At 28.5% G+C, this 27,747-nt stretch overlaps 2 protein-coding genes across 2 annotated transcripts; one reads left to right on the top strand and one right to left on the bottom strand.

Annotated features, from left to right (window-relative positions):
• The first annotated feature begins 15 nt into the window (after positions 1 to 15).
• LOC101254598 (outer envelope pore protein 16, chloroplastic-like) lies at positions 16 to 18,155 on the top strand. Its single transcript, XM_069298938.1, has 3 exons — positions 16 to 226; positions 301 to 352; positions 17,926 to 18,155. The coding sequence occupies exons 1-3, from the start codon at positions 113 to 115 to the stop codon at positions 18,042 to 18,044; spliced, it is 285 nt and encodes a 94-aa protein (XP_069155039.1). The 5' UTR covers positions 16 to 112; the 3' UTR covers positions 18,045 to 18,155.
• On the bottom strand, positions 2,008 to 3,528 carry MT2 (type 2 metallothionein MT2). The gene is made up of 3 exons (NM_001247121.2): positions 3,389 to 3,528; positions 3,070 to 3,141; positions 2,008 to 2,375 (listed from the first exon to the last, which is right to left on the bottom strand). The coding sequence occupies exons 1-3, from the start codon at positions 3,448 to 3,450 to the stop codon at positions 2,279 to 2,281; spliced, it is 231 nt and encodes a 76-aa protein (NP_001234050.2). The 5' UTR covers positions 3,451 to 3,528; the 3' UTR covers positions 2,008 to 2,278.
• Positions 18,156 to 27,747: the final 9,592 nt, after the last annotated feature.

Below are 27,747 nucleotides of genomic sequence, written 5' to 3'. Positions count from 1 at the left end.
TTGGTATTTGTATTCATCGAAATTCGAAAAAAGGGGAAAGAAACAGAAAACTGATAAAAAAGAAAAATCGGAGTGAGTGTAGAAAATAAGAAGAAGCAAAAAAAAAATAAAAATGGCTCGTAGTCGATTTTCAGGATCATTGATTTCTCCTAAAGTGGATCTACGCATTGATTTGGGAAACCCTTTTCTAAATCACACTGTTGATGCTTTCTTGAAGATCGGCACTGTAAATTTTCATTTTCATTTTTTTGTTTTCGATCTCGTGAAGATGGGTTTGCTTTATTTTTTTCCTAATTTTAGGTTGCTGCTACCAAAACTGTTGCTGAAGAAACTTATGGGATAGTGACTAGAGGTTTGCTTCTAATTCCATTTCTTGAATATCCAATTTCAAATTAATCATTCATCTTTAATTAGTACTTCATCCGTCCCTAATTACCTGTCCACCTTTTGGATTGCAACACTTATTTATCACTTGCTTAAGATTTTCAAAAAGTTTTATCCAAATAAAAGTAAAGTAGACGAATAACTAGGAACAGAGGAAAGTGGACCAGTAATTAGGAATAAGGGAAAGTGGACGAGGAAACTAGTAAGATTGTCGTGTCATTTCGTGCACAACATGTATTTGAAAATTGAAAATAAAAAATCAACTCTTAGATATTGTTTTTTACTTTTTAATATTAAAAAAAAGTAGATATCATTAAAACATTATTCTATTAGTACAATATTTTATCCCTCGTACTATTACAATATGTCACTTTATATCTAGTCATATATTTGAAAATGTACTTGAAAAATATTTTCCCTTCTCGACGATAACATATTTTAGTCACCTTTGATGTAATAGGTTGTTGTGGTCTAGTAATTTTTGATGTTTTTAATTGGCTTTAGACATCTCGAATAAGCTAGTGCTCACGTGTTCAAATGTTAAATAAAAAAATAGAAACTTTGCACTCGAGTTTAAATAAATTTTTTTTTTATGGAGGTGCCTTTATTATATTAACGAAAATTACTACACCATAATGGTTTGCCACTCCTTAATTGATTTAAGTAAATTTCTTTACGCTATTTGTATATAATTAACCTTTTTGTAATATATGCAACGGAAATGACCGGTTTCAATTTATTAAAGCCCTAAATAACACTAAGAAATTAAATATCCCTTCAATATATATATATATATATATAAGTGGTTTATTTGCGAAACTATATATATAATATTAAAAAATAGCCACTAGACTGTAAAGTGTTGTAGCTTCTTGTGGAAAATCAAAGTTAATTTTCCAGAGGTACAAAAATATCTTGGATATTCAGTAGAACTTCTAGAATTTTATAGAGTAATTATATTTGATAATTTACTTAAGAAAAATTTAGATGTTGTAAATAATTAAATATTTATAGTAAAATATAGAAATATCTAGATTCTTGTTACATAGTTAGAAGATAAGGATATTTAGATATTTTTTTGTAGATGTAATCTAGAATAATTTCTAGCAGCATCCCTATAAAAGTATAAATAGGTGTGAACTTAGTCATTTGTAAGCAACCAAGAACAACTCAAATCAAATAGTCTTTTTCTATAATCAAGTTCTTTTATACAAAATATTATTTCTCCCTTCTAACTTGTTGTTCTTTAGTTGCGTCTTCCGATCTTAATTAACGGTCTTGAGCTAGCAAAAAATCTCCCTAATTATACTTTTCTTTTGCTATTCTCTGCGCTTCTATCAAAGATAAGTTTAGGACAAGTTGGGTTCTAACTAATTATACCTATTGCTTTTCCATTAGAATTATTTATTCTAGATTTTGATTTCATCAATATTAAAAGGAACAAATCACAAATTACGTAAAAAAAATAGTAACAAAAAATTTAAGATAAAGTAAGTTCTCCGAATCATATATATTTTTAAAACAACAATTATATAGACGCATACAATACCTGAACGTACTAATTCTAAATTCTGAATTTACATAACATCAAGATACATAATACTTTTAAAAAAGGAACAAATGTTAGAATGAAGGAGATAAACTTATATATATTGCACATCAATAAGGTTTATGTTATAGCTCAGATAATAAGCCTCCTTCAAACAAACATCAAATTAAATAACCAAAACACAAAAGCCATGAGAGTATAGTGTATAGTAGCATCCCACACTATTAATTACATGACTATAGTCTTATTCAAATTATTATACAACACAATATTACATAACACACTTGATAATAAATACATAAAAACACAATTTATTTATTTTCATGTCCATATAGTGGAAGCACTTCAACAGTTGCAAGGGTCACACTTGCAGCTTGAGCCACACTTGCACCCATTCCCCCCTTCTGTAGCTTTCTCAATTGATCCTTCAACCATTCCCTTGCTGCAAAATATTTATTCATATAAAACCATTAATTTTACCACCGATAAATCTCTTGGATAACACTGATCAACTCCAAAAGATAGCTCATGAGGAGGTTACATTATCCAACGCATATAAGGAGAGACCAAGTAACCATTAATCCACGAATGTGAACTCAATACTCATCACATCTAGGACTGAACATCTGAAGCATGGATAATATAAGACGGGGGTTCAACATTAGATGAAATAATGAATTGGATTAGATCTGACCCTAATATCATATAAAGAAGAAATAAATCTTGAACTTAATAACTCGACCATAAAAGTCAGGTCATAAGTATAAAAATTTTCAAGACCATATATAAGAAAGATCCATTAACCCTTAACCCATCGATGTGAGACTCAACGAAGGTAAAAGGGACATTATAATTGATAGTGAAAAATTCTTTCACAATCGATTGATATTATATCTAATTGAAACTCTTGGTAAATGTCTGTAAAGTCTATATCTACCTTGATTCTAATGATGATTAAATAATGTTGGTAAGGACTTTAATACTCTTTGTTATTATGCATAATATTTATCTGCTAAAAGTTATTCTTTATTATAGCGTAAACTCATCAATTACTTTATAAGTCATGTTAATATTTTGTAGACCTTATATAAATGCATAAAACTAAAAACTCATAACAAAAATAAAGTATTACTTACTTGTTCATAGGTGCAACTCCCTCGATGATGGTAAGGGTAGTTGACTTCTCCAAATCAGGGTACATGTTGCACCTACAACACATTTGACATCGTATAATTATCGTATAAGTCATATTTATTATTTTCGATTTTGAACTATAGAAGTGTATATTATTATATATATATACTCGATACTTTTTTATATGTACCATCAAATTTATTTCTATATCAAACCCTAAAAGAAAATATTTAAATCTGAAGTCGAAAAGAGTATTTAAGAGTTGATCACGATATTCTTTTAATAAAATATGAATTTTAATCGTTCAGTTGATTGGCTTACCCTCCGCCCTTGCCGCAACTGCAGCTAGAACCACAATTACAGCTTCCTCCACAGCCAGACATTATAATATTTGAACTTGAAAGACTTAATAATAATGAAAGTACTTCAGAAAATTAATTAAGCAACTAATTGATGTTTTGTGAAATCAACAAAAAAAGTTTGGGCATTTTATAGGAAAAGGGAAGAGGGAATAAGTCATTGTCTTCTTGACACGTGGACCAATAATATGGTTTAGAAAATAACGTGTTATCAAAGTATACTATTGTTTTATTTTGTTGAGATAAGAAGGCATTATACTTGCTTCTATAAAGATTGACTAAGCATATTATTAATAGAATAATATTAAAAACATTTTAAGAGATAATTATGTGACGGTGCAATTGAATATGATGTTTAAGATTTTAGTAACATAAATTCTTGCAACTTAAAAAGTCTTATTAGTAATTAAATAATATCAAAACATTTTGAGGTATCCCAAAGTTGAAAAAAAATCATATAGATTTTTAAAATGTGACACTAATTTATTAAAAAAAAAGTAATGTGACTTTCAAGATGATGACAAAATCAATCCACCGATATATTCAGATAACTATAAGATCTAGGGGTAGAGTAAATATTCGCTGATTCGGTCAAATTTAATAATTTTAAATTTTTAGTAAAAAAATTCTTTGAATATATACAAATTATTCATTTGAAAACTCAGAAATAATTCTAAATCAATCTATTTCAAATTTTAATTTTACCTTTAAATTAAAATTCTCAAATAGCCATTTTGACTAATGATCAAAAATCATTTCCATCATAATTTATCTGTATCTTAAAAGAGAATCAATTAGGAGTTCTTCAAAAGTCAATGATGAAAATAAGAGAAAGAGATTAAATTTGCTAAACTATTTTTCTTATGTTACAAAATATGTAGTTATGTGTGGAAACATTCTATGATGACATGTTTGGGTTGGCTATCAATCTTCATTATATTAATGTCAAAAGTATAATTAATTGGTGTCATAACTTTATTTATCAAAAGTGATCTTACCTATATGAATTTTAATCGAAATTATTGTAATTAAATTTCTTTTCAAAAACTATTTCTTTCCAAAAACTAATTAAATTTCTAATATAAAAAAAGTATACAAGATTGCAATATTAGGCAATAGCGGGCTTTTTATTATCTAGTAGCAATTTAGACTGTCATAAAAAAATAAATTTCAAGTGTGATATATTTTTGTAAAATTATTACTTGAAAATGTGAATTTTTCTGCACTTGTGAAATTAAAGAATTCTTTTACATGTGAACTTTTTCTCCACTTTTTAAAATCAATTAGATTCTTTCAGCATAAGATAAAAATGAAAATTCATGTAATTTATTATTGTTAGCAACTTAATGTGAATAATTTCATAAGCAAAATCTGCTAAAGAATCACGTTAACTCCGATGATTTTTGTTTTTTCTTTGTGTGTTAAAAAATGGCTCAAAATATTTAAATTTGTGCAGAACAAAAATTTAGATGAGTTTCTAGACATTGGATGAAAATTTATAAGTTTAGGAGTTAAAGAATTGGCCTTCGGTTAACAATTAATAAAGATGACTTTTAAACGATATTTTGATGGTTCCAACTAGTTAAGAATATCATTTCCAATAATTTGTAAATGTAAAACATGTACAAGTTGACTAATCATCCCACTGTTTATAATAATTTTTTGTAATTAATTTTGAATATGTTCCATAAGAAATCCTTTTAGAAAAAAAGAGAGAGAGACTGAATTCCAAAAGTAAATGTTTAACATTCAATAATCATTTATTTAGAGATAATAAATTAGAGATAACTAAATTTTGAGCATTGATGATATCTTTTGCTTTTCATCCCCTCTTCTCATTTTAAGTTGGGTAGGGTCTGTTTGGAAAGCCATCTACCAATTGAAAATTAGTGTTATTATTAGGATATAAATTATCAGTTTAGTATTGCACAGTTTAGTAATTATATTGACATGTTTGATCGTCATAGTGTAATTTCATTATAATTATAACTGTCGGTTGTCATATTTGGATGTCACGTTGTAATTACATATACTACATTTGAATATATAATTGCAATCATAAGATTTTATTAAATTCTAAAAATAAAAATTAACTATTTAATATGTATACTACACAAATAAATTTTATAAATAATATAAAATTAAATATTTAAGATGTATGTTTTTTTTAAAAATATATTATTTAATAAACACATGTTCTTAACTAATATTATGAAAAAGTTATTGATTTATATTTTTTTCAAATTAATAAATTTCAATTGACTTGATCATAAAAACTAAAAGTATGAAATTTCTATGAACGTCGTGAAATGCATGTTTAATAAAAAAAATTAATATACAAATAATATGTCATAAATTATTAAATATTCGACAAAAAAGATCATCTATCAAGTCTAATTAAAAAATGACTTGCAATGTGAATTCAATATTACTAAAACAAATGAAACTGAAAATATAACACAAGTTATAAATTCAAAACAAAAAAATTAACATAATACTCTTATAGCAAATTTCAACATAACATACATAAATAATAATTAAAAAAAACTTAAGTCTATAACCTTATTTAACAATAATTTATATCTTAATTTAAAAATTAAAATACTAATAAAATTATATTAATGAGAAAATAAGCATGACATAAATAAACAGATAATATGAAAAAATTGCATAGAATCACGTGAAGTAAGATTGAGACTTGAGAACGAAAAAAAAATGAAATATAGTAGTATAAAATATAAAATAAATTTCTAGAATCTTTTAGAATAATTAAAAATAAAAATATAACTTAAAAAATAGAAGTGAAAAAAATTAAAAAATATAGAAATCAAAAATAAATAAATAAAAAGTAATTAGTTGGTAATTACACCATGTAATGACTAGTAATTCACAATCTATACTTGTAAATTGAAAAGTGTAATTACCCTTTCGATTACACTAATTATCTGTTGACCAAGTAATTATACTGTCCAATCAAACAAGAACAAACAATGTAATTATATCAATTACACACAAGCATCAAGATTGAATAATTGTTTAAAATAATTTACCGAATCTCAAAACTATCTGAACATATAAATTTTAAATAACACATTTCAAGAAATCGATGTTGGCAACAACTATTATTTTGACCAAAGAGAATATTGATTTATAAGTTCATTAAAAAGATATTGACACCCATTTAATATCATAATATGGATAATAATGTGAATATATTTCTCTTTTGAGACACTAGAGTTATTTTTTCAACATTATTACATACTATTTTTCTACCAATGTTGAATTAGATAGAACATCTGCAGCAGCCACAATAATACTACCAAAATTCACCATCCTCTCATTGTTTTTTGTAAGAGTAGAGGCATAAACATAACCTATGATTCTTTGAAACTCATTTTCACAATAAAAGTTAGCTTTTTGGGCAAAATTTCCAGCAACATACACACTATTATATCGTAAGCCATCCTTTCGAAAATTCTCCTTTGCACCTCTTAGGGCATTAATGGCATTACGGTAATAATCCGAACAATAGTTATATATCGTTTTCAAGTTATTATCGTTTGTCTCATAGTAAAACATGGCAATCTTATTGGCTATCGCATACGCGTTTCTCAATGCTAAGTTGATGGCCTCTTGTGTCAACTCATAAGGACTTCTATGAGGATTTGGGCCAAAGACTCGCAAGCAAAATTTTGGACTCTTTGATTTGATGCACACATCAGATAAGTAGTTACTTCTGATTGGTGTTATTAAGGAAGCAACAATTAGACATAAGACGAATGTTGAGTCAAATGGAGAGAAAGAAGAAGAAAATGTGAACATTGTCTTGTTTTTTGCTAATTTTCCCTTTTTTGATTGTTAAATTTGAAGTTATTTTATAGGAGTGAGTATATAATATGATTGTGTGTAGTAATGTATGATTTAATTATCATTAATTTGATTAAATTTCTATATATGTTTAATTTTTATGCACTTTCCATGTTACTTCCCAAGATTTTATGGTGTATTTATTTCACTAATCTATGGAGATTGAATAATTTCCTTCTACCAAATAAGTTATATGTAATCAAATTGAGGAAAAATGAGGTAAAACGTTAATTAAATAATAGTTTTGCAATCCTAAAACATTGTATATTTTAATGAAAAATATCAGAGAAGATAAGAAGGAATTCAACATAGTTTAATTTTTCTTTTGCCTTTAATGAACATAAATTTTTTCTTTTGAATCCCTTCTTATCTCCTATGATATTTTTTTAAATATAAATATACTTCTTATTTTTATTTATAATGAAAAAATATATACAATTTGACCAATATAGCCTTCTTTTAGTAATATACTTGTATTGGATCAATCTAAAGAATTCAAAATCGAAAAAAATAAACACACAAATTAATCGAAGGAAATTCAATATCTACATATAAATATAAAATGTAATTTTAATTATACATAAATAATATAAAAAAAATGATTCAAATAAACCTCGAACCATAAACTGGCTATATCCCTGGATCGCATCGATTGATTAATAAAGAATAGAAAATTACTATAGATAATCGAAGGAAATTAAAAGAACAACATTAAAACATTTAAATTAGGGGAAAAACTAGTGTAACAAATCATCTTCCTTTTATTTGAATTCTTTTTCATAAAAAATTACTTTTATTATGTATTATTATTTCTTTGTCAATCAATCTCCTCCAACAGACAATAATGGGTTCTAACCTGACTACAATTATTCAGTTTATCGTTCTAGTTGTATAGAATCTTGTCACGATCCAAAAATGGACGTGATGACACTCGTCTTATCCCACCAAGACAAGTCAGCCTAAAACTCAACCATTATATTAAGTGCGGAAATAAAATATAAGTAACTTAATAAAAACCCCAAAACCTGATAGTCACGTGTACAAGCCTCTAAAATATTACAATTAATTAAAATGAAAACTCAAGTCTCAAATGAACTTGTTTCTAGAATAGAACAAGATCATAATTAAGGAGAAGAAAGTCTTCTGAGATGAAAACAGCTACCTCACAAATCTCCAAGAAGCCTCGGAAAAGAAGAGAATGACAAGTACAACAAAAATCCAGGCTCATAACCTACAAAAATTTGTAGTAGCAAGGGGTGAGTACCAAACCATACGGTACTCAGCAAGTAAACCTCTAAACACAAGCTAAGAGGATGAAATACGGGTACTCCTACCACCCCCAACCGAACCTCCACAACTACAACCTGTAGTAAATTCAACCCAACCTAACAGCTCACAGTTTACATAGCACGTAGCTCAACAACAACACTTAGACAAATTACATACCCTCAACAATAACACTTTAACAAATTACATATCCTCAACAACAATACTTCAACAAATTATATATCCGCAATAACAAGCTCAATATTGATCAATCACAAGTTCCGCAGAAAGGCAATCAGAAGACCAACAAAACACGATATCAAGTTCACTAATGATAAGTATGTGCAATGCAATGGAATGCAATGTCAAGTATAATGATGCATGTCTGACCTAGTGATACACACCCGCTGTCTCTCAGTCCGGGACCCATGGGGGACATATCTGTCCATGCATCTGTCGCGGCGCACGACACGACCCTCGATAACAGTAACCATCGCGGCGCGCGATACGTCCCTCGAAATATAGTATCCATCGCGGCGCGCGATACGTCCCTCGAAATATAGTATCCATCGCGGCGAGCGATACGTCCCTCGAAATGGTACATCCTCTTTAAGTTATCATTCTTTCTCAATGCACATAACACTTTCACAACTATGTCTCAGAATAATGCAATGACATGTTCACACAAATAATGAGGAGATGACCATTTTCATAACATTGCACAGTTCACAACCACACAAGCATGAAATCACATCAACAATGGTTCAACAAGCCATCAAACTTTTCTCAACACATCACACATAAATAATTAATCACATCGCCTTTTGTTATCCCTTTTATTTCATCATTAGAATTAATCAATGTGGACAAGTCAACCCATCACCAATCCCGTTACTCCCAAACATATATCACAAGGACATACACGCATTCCATACACTTAACAAGAGTTTAGAAATCCACTTGCCTCAATTTATCGAACAATCACTTCGGGACTTTAGCCTTCCTCCTTTGTTGTACTTTCAAATCAATACAATCTATTCAAATCAATAACCACAATAAGAGTTCAACTTTGACCCAACAATTTATCCAAATTTATAATAAAGTTTCTACTTCTTGATTCTAACTAATAAGTCAAATCTCATATTTCTTAAATTTCAAGTCAAGAGTTAAGTCATAATTTCTCCAAACACTACAACCCTAATAGTTTCCATATAATATAATTGTCCAATTATTATCCCAAAATGGCTATTGACGGCATATCAATATTCCATTGGAAATCTTGACATACTTTCAAAGGGAACACCATCAATAATTTCTAAAAAAAGCCAACTACATATCTATAACTAGTTATGACACTATCACTTTGACAAATTTCATAATAATTATAAGAAAGATTTAAAGAAAATTAAACCCCAACAAATTTTCAGAATCTATATGTCACACATTAAATTCCTATATATTTAGTACCCACCCATTACCATTAACTTTCAAAACAAACTCACAAATCCTTTTTTCTTTACAAACCTACAGTAACCCACTTCAATTTCCTATCTAACTCTTAATGAATTAAAAGTATTAATCAACATAAAACTTATCTTTTATACATGTATTGTTTCATCCACCAACAATAATAATTCATTTAATACCCTCTAGTCCATAAATATATATAAATAACATGTGCATACATGTACACGAAATCAAAAAAACTAGTTTCACATATTAGTGTAAATTATACACGTTTTAACTTAAAAATCTACTCCTAATTACATTAAAAACTTAATAGAAAGGATGAAAATAATTACCTTGACGCCTTGAGATGAAAATATTGATTTTTCTCCTCCTTTTCCCTTTTCTTTTCTCCCTTTCTTTTCTTTTCTTCTCTGCCTTTTCTTTCTTTTTCAAATCGTTTTTTTTTTTCCTCAAATAAGCCGTCACAGGCTTTTGACAATTTAGGGCACTTTGCCCCCCTTTTTTTATTTTTTTTATTTTATTCATTTATTTAATTAATTCCTTTTCTATTTTTTTTCCCATTATTATTAGCAACAAAATAATCTTTTATTAAATCTAAAAATCATGTCACTCATTCTTATAAGTCATATAAATTAAATATAAAATCTACTAAAAAGGTTAATATAAAAATAATAGTTGAAATTTCTAAAACGACTAAGAGGGTCGTTACATTATCCACTACTAAAAATCATGTTCGTCCTTGAACATAAAATAGGAGAAGGAAGAATTATTAACGTTATAAAAATCTAATGTATGATCTTCCAGAGTCGTTGTTCATCTCTCCATGAAAGCTTATCTTTAACACCATTCTATCAAGACCAACTACCAAGAACTGAACTATAGAGAATTTGACAGATCAACATATCAGAAGTGATTGTCAAGCTACATACTAACCCATGAACCGAATCTAAACTGAAACCCCTTGGACCATACCACAATAATCATGACAAATCCTTTCTCACATAGCAAAGATAACGTTCTATTGATACTAGCTACAACCAGAAGTGAACCTGAACCAATCATCACATACTCATAGTGCACAAACCAACACACATCTTATAACGATTCCCTTTTCACAACACAATCTTTTTACAAGTTTAAGTTATAAAAATCTGATCTTTAGACTTCGGGTATCCATCAAGGGAGAATCAAAACATACATAATCCAAATAAGAACAAGATAAAGTAAGCACCCAACAAGTGGTACACTCTAGGATGCAAAACCATTAACAACACTGTCAGATAACTGTAACTCTTCATGTAAGCTCTTCTATAAAAAAAATTTCATACGCAATGGCGTGCATGTAGAACCAATAGTATACTTCTACTTTCTCAAACAATACCAAATATGCCATGACTGAAATGATCAAGTCTGCCCAAGGATGTCATCCTACTAGGAGAAAAATCTAACGATCGGTACACCCGATCCACCACTAAGAATTCACCCATAGAAGCAAAAACACACACGAACGTAGAATCAGAATCATACTCTAAACCATGTCCAGAATGAAGTAGTTGGTCACATAAAAATATATAGAAGCAAGGTTGAATAAAACAAGATGTTCCTCCATAGGAACCTTATAAGTTAAATCCCACTTATCTGACTCCATCTCTTGATTTTTAACCACCCACAATCAACCAGTCTGATCTTTGTTGAGAAAAGTTTGATGGCTCGTTGAATCATTGTTGATGTGATTTCATGCTTTTGTGGTTGTGAACTGTGCACTGTTATGAAAATGGTCATCTCCTCATTATTTGTGTGAACATGTCATTGCATTATTCTGAGACATAGTTGTGAAAGTGTTATGTGCATTGAGAAAGAATGATAACTTAAAGAGGATGTACCATTTCGAGGGACGTATCGCTCGCCGCGATGGATACTATATTTCGAGGGACGTATCGCTCGCCGCGATGGATACTATATTTCGAGGGACGTATCGCGCGCCGTGATGGTTACTGTTATCGAGGGTCGTGTCGTGCGCCGCTACAGATGCATGGACAGATATGTCCCCCATGGGTCCCGGACTGAGAGACAGCGGGTGTGTATCACTAGGTCAGACATGCATCATTATACTTGACATTGCATTCCATTGCATTACACATACTTATCATTAGTGAACTTAATATCGTGTTTTGCTGGTCTTCTGATTGCCTTTCTGCGGAACTTGTGATTGATCAATATTGAGCTTGTTATTGCGGATATATAATTTGTTGAAGTATTATTGTTGAGGATATGTAATTTGTTAAAGTGTTATTGTTGAGGATATGTAATTTGTCTAAGTGTTGTTGTTGAGCTACGTGCTATGTAAACTGTGAGCTGTTAGGTTGGGTTGAATTTACTACAGGTTGTAGTTGTGGAGGTTCGGTTGGGGGTGGTAGGAGTACCCTTATTTCATCCTCTTAGCTTGTGTTTAGAGGTTTACTTGTTGAGTACCGTGTGGTTTGGTACTCACCCCTTGCTACTACAAATTTTTGTAGGTTATGAGCCTGAATTTTTGTTGTACTTGTCATTCTCTTCTTTTCCGAGGCTTCTTGGAGATTTGTGAGATAGTTATTTTCATCTCAGCAGACTTTCTTCTCCTTAATTATGATCTTGTTCTATTCTAGAAACAAGCTCATTTGAGACTTGAGTTTTCATTTTAATCAATTGTAATATTTTAGAGGCTTGTACACGTGACTACCAGGTTTTGGGGTTTTTATTAAGTTACTTATATTTTATTTCCGCACTTAATGTAATGGTTGAGTTTTAGGCTGACTTGTCTTGGTGGGATAAGACGAGTGTCATCACGTCCATTTTTGGGTCGTGACAAAATGGTATCAGAGCCCCAGGTTCATAGGTCTCACGTGTGTACAAGTCGAGTCTAAATAGAGTCTCGATGATCGGTACGGAGACGTTTGTACCTATCTTCGAGAGGCTGTAGTGACTTTTAGGAAATATCTTCACTTCTTAGATCTCTATTGTGTGTACTTGGTCCCATTTTGATTCTTATCGCTTCACTCCATTCGCTCTCATTTATGTGATGACTCGTGCATAGTTTCTTTTGTGAATCATTGGCATGTCGTGTATTAGTTTGATGTTAAATCTGGTATTAAGGTGGAACTGATATACTTATGAAACGAATGCGTGATCATATTTGAAAGAGTTGAGTAAGGTTAGTTATCATTGAAAAATAATAATAATAAATATAGTACTTATCTGGTATAAGCAAAATATGGAGTGGTTCGACAATTAGAAGTTAAATGTTTAAAGAATTGACTAGATAATAAATAGTGTAATACAATTGATATAGTTTTCATACCATTAATGGGTTGCTTAGCAAATGAAGTTGCACCAATTCAGGTCAGAATCCCTTCTGTGGTTTCACAGATTGAGTGTATACCAAAGAAGGTCATGATACGACTATTGCAATGGTACTGATGGGTACTTGGTTAGAATTATGGAGTGTGTTACTTTTGATATTGACCTTTCTTATGAAAGAATACATATGGCTTGAGTTAGATACAAAACTAATCTGGTAATATTTTACAGTTATTTGATGGATAAAGTGTGTGACCTATTTGGAAATGATCTTCTCAATATATATGATATGTTCTAGTGGTGGATGTAATAAATTTTCACGATGTATTACTAGTGGTACATGAAAACGGACATGTTGATTGTTAAGTGCAAATATTAACTACTTAAGGAGTTATCTATGGTATACATGCTCATATGATAAGATTTGGTGTTGAACTCATATTTGAGAACCCAACTAGCTTGTTGGTATGGGTGGATGTGTTAAACATTATTTATAAGGAAGCTTTTAGTAGTGGATCTTTGGTATGATATTGATATGTTGAGATTGTGAAATGTATTTTATGAATTTTTAAATGAATGGTGATTTTGTCGTAATGTACAAGAAATTGGATCAATATCGAATGACAAACATATGGGTAAAGAAAGTCCTAAAGAGTATACTTATGTGAAGACAATTAAGAGTTTTAGTAAGGAAGTGCGGATAAAAGTGGGTTAGTTCTTTGGATTGGATTGGTATAACTGGGTTTAAGGATTCATGTTGATGAAACAGTTCGACTCGAGTGTAGTGATAAGTTCTTTTATAGTTTCGAATTTGGTAACGGGTACCATTGGATTTTTAAGGAAGGGTATGACAAGGTCGATGGATAGGCGATCAATAATAAGCTAAGATGTCCAAATATGTAAATATTTTCTATGTATGAGCTAATTTCAATAGATAAAAGGATTGGGTTACATAATTGAATTCAAAATTCAAGTTTTTCATTGTGAGTTTAGATTTGTGGTAGTGTATTTTATCAAGGTATGAATTGGTAAGGGGTAAGAAATGATTGATCACATTGAGTATGAAGCATTTGAAGGACTTAAAAATAATTTGAGTAGTAAATTTGGTTACTTTTGATTGTTATTACCTAAATGGGATTTCATGTAATGTTTTTATTTCAAGGATAAGATAAAATTACCATAGGTTGTTGGTCAAAGGATAAGATTGGTAAGCAAGTCAGCGTAGAGAAAAAGAGTTTGGTGTATTGAATAGTTCAAGGTATTTAAAATTTGTGCCATAAGAAGAATTTAAGCGAAACGAAAGAATAAGATTTTTCATATAGAATCTTGGTTTGAAGTTGAACGACGTATGAATTATCATATATAATATCTAATATAACTATGGATGTGAATTTGTTTGGTATAGACTTACTAGGAATTTATCAGCAATTTTTATGAAGATTGAGTGTTGATTTGGGTAAAACCCGTGAGATGTGTAAGAGTATGTGTTATTATGTGGAGCTAAACGGTTCAGATTTTGTTAAGTGACCTATGGATACGTAACAATATGGACCTATAGTTAAACAGGGTTATTAAGGATTTTGAGGGGATTGAGATTACTATTTTTATGAGACAACATAGATTGTCATGCTATGTTACATAGACATTTGACGGTGATTAGAGGTTAGAGCTTATAGTATACAGAATTATTGGAGTGACCACGGATTTCGTTGAGTTTTGGCATGAGGTACATGATGGTATAAATAGTAGTGGGAATGTATGTAAAATTATGTGCGAAGTTGACATTGGATGTGATTCAATTAGCTTACTTCGATGGAAAAGTATTTTGAAAATAGTGCTATCAATATTAGGTGTGACTCATATATGTCATGTAATGCTTAAATGGAAAAAGAGAGAGAGAGAGCCAGATTTTGAAATTTGTAGAGGCTACAATGTATTTTATATGGAGATTTTGATACTAGGGACAGTTTCAGAGTAAGGTGAATGGTTGGTGTAGTTATGATTTTTGTTTGTTTTTAGAGTGTTGGCTTCAATGGAGTACTTGAAAAAGTATGTGAAATTTGATTAATCAAGCATTTATTATTTTGTGATGGGAGATCAGACTGGTTGATTGTGGGTGGTTAAAAATCAAGAGATGGAGTCAGATAAGTGGGATTTAACTTATAAGGTTCCTATGGAGGAACATCTTGTTTTATTCAACCTTGCTTCTATATATTTTTATGTGACCAACTACTTCATTCTGGACATGGTTTAGAGTATGATTCTGATTCTACGTTCGTGTGTGTTTTTGCTTCTATGGGTGAATTCTTAGTGGTGGATCGGGTGTACCGATCGTTAGATTTTTCTCCTAGTAGGATGACATCCTTGGGCAGACTTGATCATTTCAGTCATGGCATATTTGGTATTGTTTGAGAAAGTAGAAGTATACTATTGGTTCTACATGCACGCCATTGCGTATGAAATTTTTTTTATAGAAGAGCTTACATGAAGAGTTACAGTTATCTGACAGTGTTGTTAATGGTTTTGCATCCTAGAGTGTACCACTTGTTGGGTGCTTACTTTATCTTGTTCTTATTTGGATTATGTATGTTTTGATTCTCCCTTGATGGATACCCGAAGTCTAAAGATCAGATTTTTATAACTTAAACTTGTAAAAAGATTGTGTTGTGAAAAGGGAATCGTTATAAGATGTGTGTTGGTTTGTGCACTATGAGTATGTGATGATTGGTTCAGGTTCACTTCTGGTTGTAGCTAGTATCAATAGAACGTTATCTTTGCTATGTGAGAAAGGATTTGTCATGATTATTGTGGTATGGTCCAAGGGGTTTCAGTTTAGATTCGGTTCATGGGTTAGTATGTAGCTTGACAATCACTTCTGATATGTTGATCTGTCAAATTCTCTATAGTTCAGTTCTTGGTAGTTGGTCTTGATAGAATGGTGTTAAAGATAAGCTTTCATGGAGAGATGAACAACGACTCTGGAAGATCATACATTAGATTTTTATAACGTTAATAATTCTTCCTTCTCCTATTTTATGTTCAAGGACGAACATGATTTTTAGTAGTGGATAATGTAACGACCCTCTTAGTCGTTTTAGAAATTTCAACTATTATTTTTATATTAACCTTTTTAGTAGATTTTATATTTAATTTATATGACTTATAAGAATGAGTGACATGATTTTTAGATTTAATAAAAGATTATTTTGTTGCTAATAATAATGGGAAAAAAAATAGAAAAGGAATTAATTAAATAAATGAATAAAATAAAAAAAATAAAAAAAGGGGGGCAAAGTGCCCTAAATTGTCAAAAGCCTGTGACGGCTTATTTGAGGAAAAAAAAAACGATTTGAAAAAGAAAGAAAAGGCAGAGAAGAAAAGAAAAGAAAGGGAGAAAAGAAAAGGGAAAAGGAGGAGAAAAATCAATATTTTCATCTCAAGGCGTCAAGGTAATTATTTTCATCCTTTCTATTAAGTTTTTAATGTAATTAGGAGTAGATTTTTAAGTTAAAACGTGTATAATTTACACTAATATGTGAAACTAGTTTTTTTGATTTCGTGTACATGTATGCACATGTTATTTATATATATTTATGGACTAGAGGGTATTAAATGAATTATTATTGTTGGTGGATGAAACAATACATGTATAAAAGATAAGTTTTATGTTGATTAATACTTTTAATTCATTAAGAGTTAGATAGGAAATTGAAGTGGGTTACTGTAGGTTTGTAAAGAAAAAAGGATTTGTGAGTTTGTTTTGAAAGTTAATGGTAATGGGTGGGTACTAAATATATAGGAATTTAATGTGTGACATATAGATTCTGAAAATTTGTTGGGGTTTAATTTTCTTTAAATCTTTCTTATAATTATTATGAAATTTGTCAAAGTGATAGTGTCATAACTAGTTATAGATATGTAGTTGGCTTTTTTTAGAAATTATTGATGGTGTTCCCTTTGAAAGTATGTCAAAATTTCAAATGGAATATTGATATGCCGTCAATATTTCGAGGGACGTATCGTGCGCCGCGATGGTTACTGTTATCGAGGGTCGTGTCGTGCGCCGCGACAGATGCATGGACAGATATGTCCCCCATGGGTCCCGGACTGAGAGACAGCGGGTGTGTATCACTAGGTCAGACATGCATCATTATACTTGACATTGCATTCCATTGCATTGCACATACTTATCATTAGTGAACTTGATATTGTGTTTTGCTGGTCTTCTGATTGCCTTTCTGCGGAACTTGTGATTGATCAATATTGAGCTTGTTATTGCGGATATATAATTTGTTGAAGTATTGTTGTTGAGGATATGTAATTTGTTAAAGTGTTATTGTTGAGGATATGTAATTTGTCTAAGTGTTGTTGTTGAGCTACGTGCTATGTAAACTGTGAGCTGTTAGGTTGGGTTGAATTTACTGCAGGTTGTAGTTGTGGAGGTTCGGTTGGGGGTGGTAGGAGTACCTGTATTTCATCCTCTTAGCTTGTGTTTAGAGGTTTACTTGATGAGTACCGTGTGGTTTGGTACTCACCCCTTGCTACTACAAATTTTTGTAGGTTATGAGCCTGGTACTTGTCATTCTCTTCTTTTCCGAGGCTTCTTGGAGATTTGTGAGGTAGTTGTTTTCATCTCAGCAGACTTTCTTCTCCTTAATTATGATCTTGTTCTATTCTAGAAACAAGTTCATTTGAGACTTGAGTTTTCATTTTAATCAATTGTAATATTTTAGAGGCTTGTACACGTGACTACCAGATTTTGGGGTTTTTATTAAGTTACTTATATTTTATTTCCGCACTTCATGTAATGGTTGAGTTTTAGGCTGACTTGTCTTGGTGGGATAAGACGAGTGTCATCACGTCCATTTTTGGGTCGTGACAAATCTAAGATGTCGAATTAGTTAGAATATCTGCCGCAGACATAATAATACTACCAAAAATCCACAAAGTCTTGTTGTCATTGGTAAGAGTTGAAACATAAACATGATTGGGAATTTGTCGAAACTTATTCTCACAATACAAACCAACTTCTTTTACAAAATTTCCAATATGGCTCAAAGTATCATATTTACCATTCTTTAACAAGTACTCCTCCACACCTCTTAAAAGCTCAATAGAAGATTCATAATAATCCAAACAATAATCATATATCTCTTTCAAATTTTCGTCGTTTGTCTGATCTAGAAAGGTGTGAATCTTTTTTGTTGTCTTGGTGGCGTTTGTAAATGTTAAATTGACTGCCTCAAGTGTCAACGCGTAAGGTCTTCTATGAGGATTTGTGCTATTAAGGAAACAAAAATTAGATATAAGATTAGTATCGAGCCAAAGGAAAAAGAAGAATGTGTTGCCATTGTCTTGTTTTCCCCTTTTGATTCCTTTATTTGTAGTAATAAAATTTTATAATAATGTAATTTCAAGATGATTGAGTGCAATATAATATTAATGTATGAGAGAATATTGTTCACTATTTTTATTAATTTCTTGCCTTCTTTAATTTCTTTCTTTCTTTATTATTATTCTATGTTTTTTTTTACTAGTCAGATTTTGACTTGACTATTTATTAAGAAAATAATTTAGATAGTGAATTTACCATTTTATCTTATATTAATTAAAGTATTTCGGATATATTTCTTCACAATATCTTTTAAAGATATTAATTTAATATTAATAATCGAGAATATAATAGAAAAAAAATTATCCTTTCTTGATTTATCTAAAATAACAAATAAATATAAAAAGGTGTTGGAGAAAAATAATGTTAATATTTTTTAAAAAAAGTGTTCATATAATATTATTTATATTCATACTATTAAATGAGTTTTAATTATTTTCTTATCCTCTAAATTGTGATTAAAGTTGGTTAAATAGATAGTTGTTTGGAATGTCTGACCAAAATTAATTGTCTTCAATTACCCAAAATAAATTGTCTTCAATGTATTTGATGTCATTAAATAATCCTTATACTTTAGATTGTTGCTCCTGAGACGTTATATTAGTAATGTGTTCTTGTGTAGAGTGGATGGAAAAAACAATGAGGAAATCCTATTTCCGTTCGACCTTAATTATTTATTTATTTTTAAATTAACATATCTATTAAAAAAGTAATTGTTAACCTAGTAAATTTATTTTATCACTATCAATTATGAGATAAACGAATTGAAACCTTAAAATTTTCAAGAAGTTCTATAATTTTCAAAGTAAATAATTGGGAGGATAATAGGTAAAATATATTTTGTCTTTTCTTAATTTGTCAAAATGTACGAGTAATTAGGGACAACTAAAAAAGAAAATATCGACAAGTAATTAGAGACATGATTATTTAATTTTTTTTTACATTATGACTCTAATTTTATACTAGAAGAGTTTGTTGAATCTTGAGAGATATACTTATATCGGGTGAAATATCCTTAAGGGCTGTGTCTGACACGCTTCAAGCCAAACTTTGGTGATTTTTTAATACAAGTTTTCGTAAAAAAAAGAATTGACTTACAAACACAAGTTTCATAGACACAAACGAGTTACCGATTGATTTATTCAAATCGCCGGTATTTATACAAATCAGATGCTCCATACCAAACATAATTTGTCTTTGGAGCGCAAATAACAAAATTATATATTAGAGCGTTAATATAACTTTTATCTTTGCTATTTATAAAACTTACTCTAAATACAGTATATTTTATTTATTTTTTTGTAATATTTTAAAGCTATAACTATTTTTCATAAATAAGCTCCTAATTGTGACTAATTTGATAATTTGTCCTAAATAATTAGCCGGGAACATTCTCTCCGTTTTTGTGATTCACACATATATTTTTTTGGCAAATAGTATATCCTTTTAAAAATATTATTAAATATAAAGAAATATAATTTCACGATTCAAATGGGCGTGATTATATTCGTCTATTATCATCAAGACAAATCAGTCTTAACCTAACGAAATGAAAAAAAAAGTGAAAAGATAAAACACAACAAGATAAAAGCGGAAAATTTCTTAATTCTATTAACACCCGAAAAATTTAATCGTCATGTGTGCACGTCACTAATACATTAAGTGCAAAATTGAAATAATTACAAATTTCAATTTTTCTATCAAAAAAAGCAAAACATAAGGAAAAGAAAAAAATATGTTGAGATGACGAACAACTATCTCTCACTAGTCCTTTGATATGCCTTGTTAAGTAGGAGAACAAGAAGGACGATCACACATAACCAAGTTCGGTACCTTTATAAGTGTAGAAGCAAGGGGTGAGTATCGATAATACGGTACCCAACAAGCAACCTACTAAACAAAGCAATTAGCTAGAATGGAGTACTCCTTTCATTTCAATCGAAACTTCTCAAACTACAACTTGCACAAATATCAGTTCAATCTAAAAATTCTACAATGCGTAACTCCATAAGGCTCAATAATCACAATTCAATAATCGAACGAATTAAGTAATCAATGTCTTTTTTGTATCCATTATGTTAAAAATAATTGTCCAACAATACTTGTTTAATTTAAAAAAACAAAAGAGACAATTTACCTTTTGTGTCTTTTTTATTTTTACTATTAAATATTATTTATTATCAAATACATTTTTTTAATATTGAATTTAATAAAATAAAAAAAATAGCAATATGAACTCTATTATTTATAATTTCTTTAGTGTGTCATATCAATAACAGACCATTATTATTTGGAAAAGCGAATATTGATAGAACAAAGTCAAAGACAATGAAAAGAGATAAATGGTTCTCAGACTTTATATTTGTAAAATTTATTTAACACTATGTAATACATATTTATTTAACTACAATTAATCAAAGAAAAGAGCTAGAAATGGAAGATCTTAAGAAATTTTGAATTGATCAAATTGATTGTCAAATTTAATAAGTGATCGATTTATTATTAGATCTGAATCTCTTGCTAATATATATTTTAGAAAAATATTTACTTACTAATTTAAATTTATTTTTCAAAACTAATTTATTTTGCCATATTAGATGTTCTTTTATTGATAAATTTGACTGAGTGATTTTATATGACAGAATTTTTAATGATAAATTGACTTACTAATTTTGTATGATAAAAAGTTTTTAGTGATAAATGTTTTTAATAATAAATTTGACTAAGCGATTTATATGATAAAAAGTCTTAAATTATATGTAAATTTAATTTATTTTGCCGCATCAGATATTTTTAATGATAAATTTGACTGAGTACTTTTATATGATAAATAGTCTTTAATGATAAATTTGACCAAGTAATTTTGTATAATGAAAAAGCTTTTAATGATAAATTTGACTGGACAATTTTGTAGGATAAAAAGTCTAAAATTATATGATTTTTTTATTAATATAAAATAAATTTTAATGACTTTATTATATAAGTTTTTATAGTTATATGACCTTTTAACATATTTACTCTTCATTTTACTCGTAGAATTCTCATAAGAAAATAACATGTTCTTTCTAATCCTCATTAATCTTCCACCATTATGAGATGTTCTAATTTTTTTTCCATTTAATTTAGATTGGAACATATTCTAAAATTAAGACAAGAGAAACAAACTTTGACTTATTTTTTAAAAAAATTAATTTATTCAGATTGGAACATATTCTAATTTTTTTTTCATTTAATTTATTTGACAAAGAGTTTTTAATGATAATTTGACTCACTAATTTTGTATGATAAAAAGTTTTTAATGATAAATTGACTAGGAGAGTATGTATGGTAAAAAGTATTTAATAATAAATTTGACTTAGCAACTTTATATGATAAAAAGTCTTAAATTATCTGTGAAATTAAATTTAATGACTTTTTACCCAAAATTTCATAATCAAATAATCTTTTAACATATTAACTCTTCGTTCGTGTAAGCCATGAGCAAATTAAATAACATTTTCTTTCTAATCTTCCATTATTATGAGATGTTTTATTTTTTTTTAAATTTAATTTAGATTGGAATATACTTTAAAATTAGGACAAGAAAATACATCTTCTGATCTTTTCTATAGTTTTGATTAAAATATTTCCCAATATATTACAAAATCCTCATAAGAAAATATCTCTAGATATTAATTTTGAAGTCATACCTTTTCTCCTACATTATTTTCATTCTTTTTTTCCTAATTAAGTTTGCTTACAGATAAATTCAGTACTATATTTATAAGAAAGTTATAAAATAATAAATGAAATATATAAATCGCGATTCGTGGTTACATATACTAGTTTTAAGGTAAAAAAAGAACATCTCGAAAAGAGAATGCAAATCTTAACTTATTTATAAATAAAAATTCTTTTGATAGCATCAATATAATAATATTCCATGACTTTTATTACATACTATTTTCTAAATTACGAAGAATTAAATAGAAGATTTACCGCGGATACAATAATAGTCCCAAAATTTTCTAAGCTATCATTGTCCTTTGTAAGAGTAGAGGCATAAGCATAACCTGGTATTGTTTGAAATCCATTTTCACAATAAAAAGAAGATATTTGAATTAATTTTCCTATTGAGTGCACATTACTATATTGACCTTCCTTCAGATAGTACTCCTCAGCGTGTGTTAAAACATCAATAGCGGATTGGTAATAATCCAAACATAAATTGTAAATCGTTTTCAAGTTATCATCGTCTGTCTGGTCTAAAAAGGCGTGAATTTTTGTTTTTGTTTGGGTGGCATTTGTGAATGCTAAGTTGATAGCCTCTCTTGTTAACTCATAAGGCCTCCTATGAGGATTTAGGCCAAATACTTCTAAGCAAAATTTTGGATTTTTTGATTTGGTGCACATATCAGACAAATAATTACTTGTGCTTGGTGTTATTAAAGAAGTAATAATTAGGCATAACATTAGTATTGAGCCCAAGGAGGAAGAAGAACATGTTGTCATTTTCTTTTTCTCTTTAGATTGATGGATTTGTGATAATATTATAAGGGTGAAATTGATTCTTATGTATGGTATATACTAATTATTTTAGCTTTCACTTACAATATATAAAGTAAAAAGTTAATATATTACCAAATATGCATAAGATTTGGTTGTGTGTGTATATAGCTGTCTATTTAATATATATATATATATATATATATATATATATATAATCATATAAAGGTATCAACCAAATTTGAGGAGTAATTTTTTTAGATAGGCAGTCATTTATATTTGAAAAATTATTTAAAAATATCATTTATCTTTGTTTTAGAATTACAATATCATTCAACTTAGCCTATTTTCCTTAAATTATATTGGACACAAAAAATACATTATCTCTCTCCTATTAGGATGTCATGTCACATTATTTATTTTTTTATTATTAAAAAATTATGCTTTAGACCTATTTAAACGTTAGGTTGCAATATATTTTTAAAAAAATATTGTTTTCTATTTATGCTTTTTAAAAATGTTTTTTTTTTAGATATATAAAGAAAATTTTAAAAAGTGAATGAAAAGAAATACTCCATTTCTACAACTAACTACTAATTGATTCTTTTAACTATTTTTTAAAAATAAGTTTTTAAATTTTTTAAAGATAATTATTATTTTTTACTATAATATTTAAATTAATTTTGTAAATAATAATTATAGTTTTTGTATGATGCACTTTTCCTTCTCCTATTTAGATAGATATTTTTATATTCCATTTTGTTGGAGCATTCTCTAAAATCACTTAAAGTCTGATAAATATAAATAGACATTACAGTTTTGTTTTATAAAATAATTCATTTTTCATTGTTTAACCTTAAAAATTAAAATTTGAAGCATTTAAAGATTTTTTTTTTTCGAGTAATTGTCATTACTGTTTTTATATGGCTGTCTATTAAATATATATAATCATTTAATATATCAACCAAATTTGAGGAGTAATTTTCCTAGATAGTCAGTCACCCATATTTAGAAAATTACCTAGGAATATATATAAAAATTTATGTTGATGGACTGATTTTAATTTTATCGCTTATAGCAATTTGTTTAAGTTTCTACACGTCCATTAATTATTATTTTTTTATCTAGAGTTGTTAGAAACATAAACGAAAATAAAAAAATTAAGATAAAACGAAATAAATCATTCTTTTGCAAACACAAACATGACAAATCATATTTCGATTGTTGGCATACGTGCCTTAGTATTACACACTATTTTTGTAATGACGAAGAATTAAATAGAAGATTTACAGCAGACACGATAATATTACCATACATTTCTAAATATTCATTATCCTTAGTAAGAGTGGATCGATAAACATAACCTAATCTTCCTTTAAATGCACTTTCACAATAAAAACCAGCATCTTGAGCAAAGTTTCCAGCTGCATTCACACTACTATATAAACCTTTTATCATATACTCTTCTACTGAGAGTTTAAATTCATCATTCGTAGATCGATAATAATTCAAACATAAATTATATATCACTTTTAAGTTATCGTTGTTCGTATGATTGAGAAATGCTTGAATTTTTCTTATTGATTTGGAAACAATTGGCAATGATACGTAGATCGCTTCCGCGGTTAATTGAGAAGGACTCCTATGAGGATTTAAGCCATAACTTTCTAAGCAAAATTTTGGATACTTGGATTTCATGCACACTTGAGACAAGTAGTTACTTGTACTTGGTGTTATTAAAAAAGCAACAATTAAATATAAGACTAATGTTGATGATGATAATGATATTGCCATTGTTTTGTTTTTGATTGATTGGTTTGTGGTAATTTTGTAAGGATCAAACCATATATAAAGATGACTAAATCTAGAGATGATTGTGTGTGAAATCTAAATTTATTAAAAATTTAATGGAAGTTCTATATATGTACATGGTTAATTTTTAGAGATTTATTATATTATAGGGTGACTCATAAAGTTATTATTTTCCATAATTTAATGAGTGAGAAATATTTTTTTCTTGCAATTTTGGTTTAAAAAATCAAACTTCCCTCTCAATTTTGAAAAATAATCACTTCTCTCCATTTATGGTTATGCGAAACTTATTTACCCTTGTTATTTATAATCTTCTATTTATGGAACAATTTTTATTTTTTATTTTGTTCATATTTTTCGTTATAGAATGACATTAACTCATACGCTGATCAATATTAAACTAATTTATTTTGTTATGTTAGATATTCTTTTATTGATAAATTTGACTCAGTGATTTTATATGACAGAGAATTTTTAATGATAAATTGACTCACTTATTTTGTATGATAAAAAGTTCTTAATGATAAATTGACAAAGAGTTTATGTATGATAAAATGTCTTTAATAATAATTTTTTTTCATATTAATAATAACAATAATAATAATAATAATATGTAACCATGGAACCATCGCAGTCCAATTATATATATATTAAGGAAGCAATAATTAGAAATAAGATTGGTGTAGAGCCAAAGGAAAAAAAAGAAGAAGAAGATGTTATCATTGTCTTGATTTTACTTGTTTTCCCCCTTTTAATTCTTCTATTAGTAGTAATTTTATAAGGGGGAAATTCAATATAAATGAAGATATATCTCTAGATAGTTATGTGAGAGAATATTGTTCATTAAATAGATAAGTAATTTGATATTGTTGTTAATTAAAAAGGGAAAATTCAATTTAATTTCTATATACAATATATTTGTTTACATGCCATGTTTAGTTAATTTTTGTTCTAAAATTGAAAAGATTTATGTATATTTCACAGCATTTTGATCTTGAATAATTTCCTTCCATAAATGTCTTATATTTAAAATTTGTGATAAAGTGGGGAGTATCATATCAAAATTTATGTCTTATATTTAATTTTTATTTTTCTTTATAGTTTTTCTATTTTTGAGAAAACAAAACGATTTTGGTGTATTTAACTCTATTTGTCATCTGAATTCTTCTAGATATTACTTTGTCTATTAAACATTTAATGGTTATTAAAATATATAATTTAATTTTCTTTAATTATTGACCAAATTTATCAGACATTTATTCGACGAAAGAAAAAATGAAGATGAGATAAGAAAAGGCTTAAAAGAGAAGAAAATGAAAGTTTTCAAATTTCAAAAATTTAAAAAAAAATTCTCTACCATTTTATATTTCGAATTTGAAATTTCCTCCCTTTTTTCCATCTTTCTTTCTCTCTTCAGATTTTCTCTCCATATCTCCATCTTTATTCTCTCTCTCCTCTATCATATTCTTCTTTTTTGTCGTCATCACCATTGTCATTATCGTTGCTGTTGATGTTCATTTTATTATCGCATTCTGTTTTTTACAAATGAGTCAAAATTGTTGAATTGATTGATTAAATGTGTAACTTTTACTATACATACATCTCGATAACACATGATTATTTTTTAAAAAAATAAATTACTTTCGATAAACAATAAAAAGGCGAAATAACACTAATAAGTCGTTATAATTCATGGAAAGCTAATGTAACAAATTGTTCTCATTAATGAATTTTACTATGTATTAGTTTTTTTTAATGTTGAATTATATAGAACATTTGTAGCAGACACAACAATACTACCAAAAATACTCAACTTTTTATTTTCCTTTGTAAGAGTAGAGTCATAAATATAACCCCATTTTCTTTGAAACTCTTTCTCACATCGATAAGCATTTACTTGGGCTGTCATTCCTGCATCGTTCACATCAATACATTGTTTTTCCTTCAAAAATCGCTCTCCCGTGCTTCGTAAATAATCAATTACAAATTGATAAAAATCCAAACAATAATTATATATATCTTTTAAATGCTCGTCTTCTGTCTGATCTATTAATATCTCAATCTTTTTTGTGGTCTCGGTGGCGTTAGCCAATGTTAAGTTGATTGCCTCTATTGTCAACTCATAAGGACTATCATAAGTATTGAGAGCAAACACTTCCAAGCAAAACCTTGGATTCTTGGAGTTGATACACACTTGGGCCAAGGGATTACTTGTACTTGGTGTTATGAAGAAAACAATGATTAGAGATAAGATTAGTGTAGGGACAAAAGAATATGGTGTCATTGTTTATAAGGTTGGTAGATTTATTGTAAATGTGGCTATTTATCAAGATGAGAGATTAAAATTATTTATTAAATATGTTATGTAAATTATGAATTATCATTAATGTTATTAAATTTCTATAAATGATATGTTTACTTTTATGGCATGTTAAGATTTTTGATTTTGGTTTAACCTTTCTAGAAAATTTATGCATATTGAGAATTTTTTTATTTATTTCACAACTTAGAATAATGTCCTTCCATTATGTTTAAAATTTGAGGTAAATTGGGTATATATGAATGGACTTCAAAGTTTACCTCAGAAAATAAATAAACAAAAACAATTTTCCACTTGTTTTTAAAAAAATATATTTAACTTATTTATTTTTAAAAAAGGGATTCGATGTGATTTGCCTTTGACATTCAGAGGC

This window comes from Solanum lycopersicum, chromosome 6 (assembly GCF_036512215.1).
Source record: "Solanum lycopersicum chromosome 6, SLM_r2.1".
In the NCBI taxonomy this organism is placed as follows: Eukaryota; Viridiplantae; Streptophyta; class Magnoliopsida; order Solanales; family Solanaceae; genus Solanum; species Solanum lycopersicum.
Note: the sequence above shows the minus strand (reverse complement) of the source record. Positions and strands in the feature narration are given on the sequence as shown.

Bases quoted from the DNA above. Each gene is read 5' to 3' on its own strand.
- LOC101254598 (XM_069298938.1), top strand. From the start codon at position 113: ATGGCTCGTAGTCGATTTTCAGGATCATTGATTTCTCCTAAAGTGGAT. The intron at 227-300 runs GTAAATTTTCAT...TCCTAATTTTAG, and splicing joins CTTTCTTGAAGATCGGCACT to GTTGCTGCTACCAAAACTGT. The intron at 353-17,925 runs GTTTGCTTCTAA...AAATTTTTGTAG, and splicing joins TTATGGGATAGTGACTAGAG to GTTATGAGCCTGGTACTTGT.
- MT2 (NM_001247121.2), bottom strand. From the start codon at position 3,450: ATGTCTGGCTGTGGAGGAAGCTGTAATTGTGGTTCTAGCTGCAGTTGC. The intron at 3,142-3,388 runs GTAAGCCAATCA...AATGTGTTGTAG, and splicing joins AGTTGCGGCAAGGGCGGAGG to GTGCAACATGTACCCTGATT. The intron at 2,376-3,069 runs GTAAGTAATACT...AATATTTTGCAG, and splicing joins GGAGTTGCACCTATGAACAA to CAAGGGAATGGTTGAAGGAT.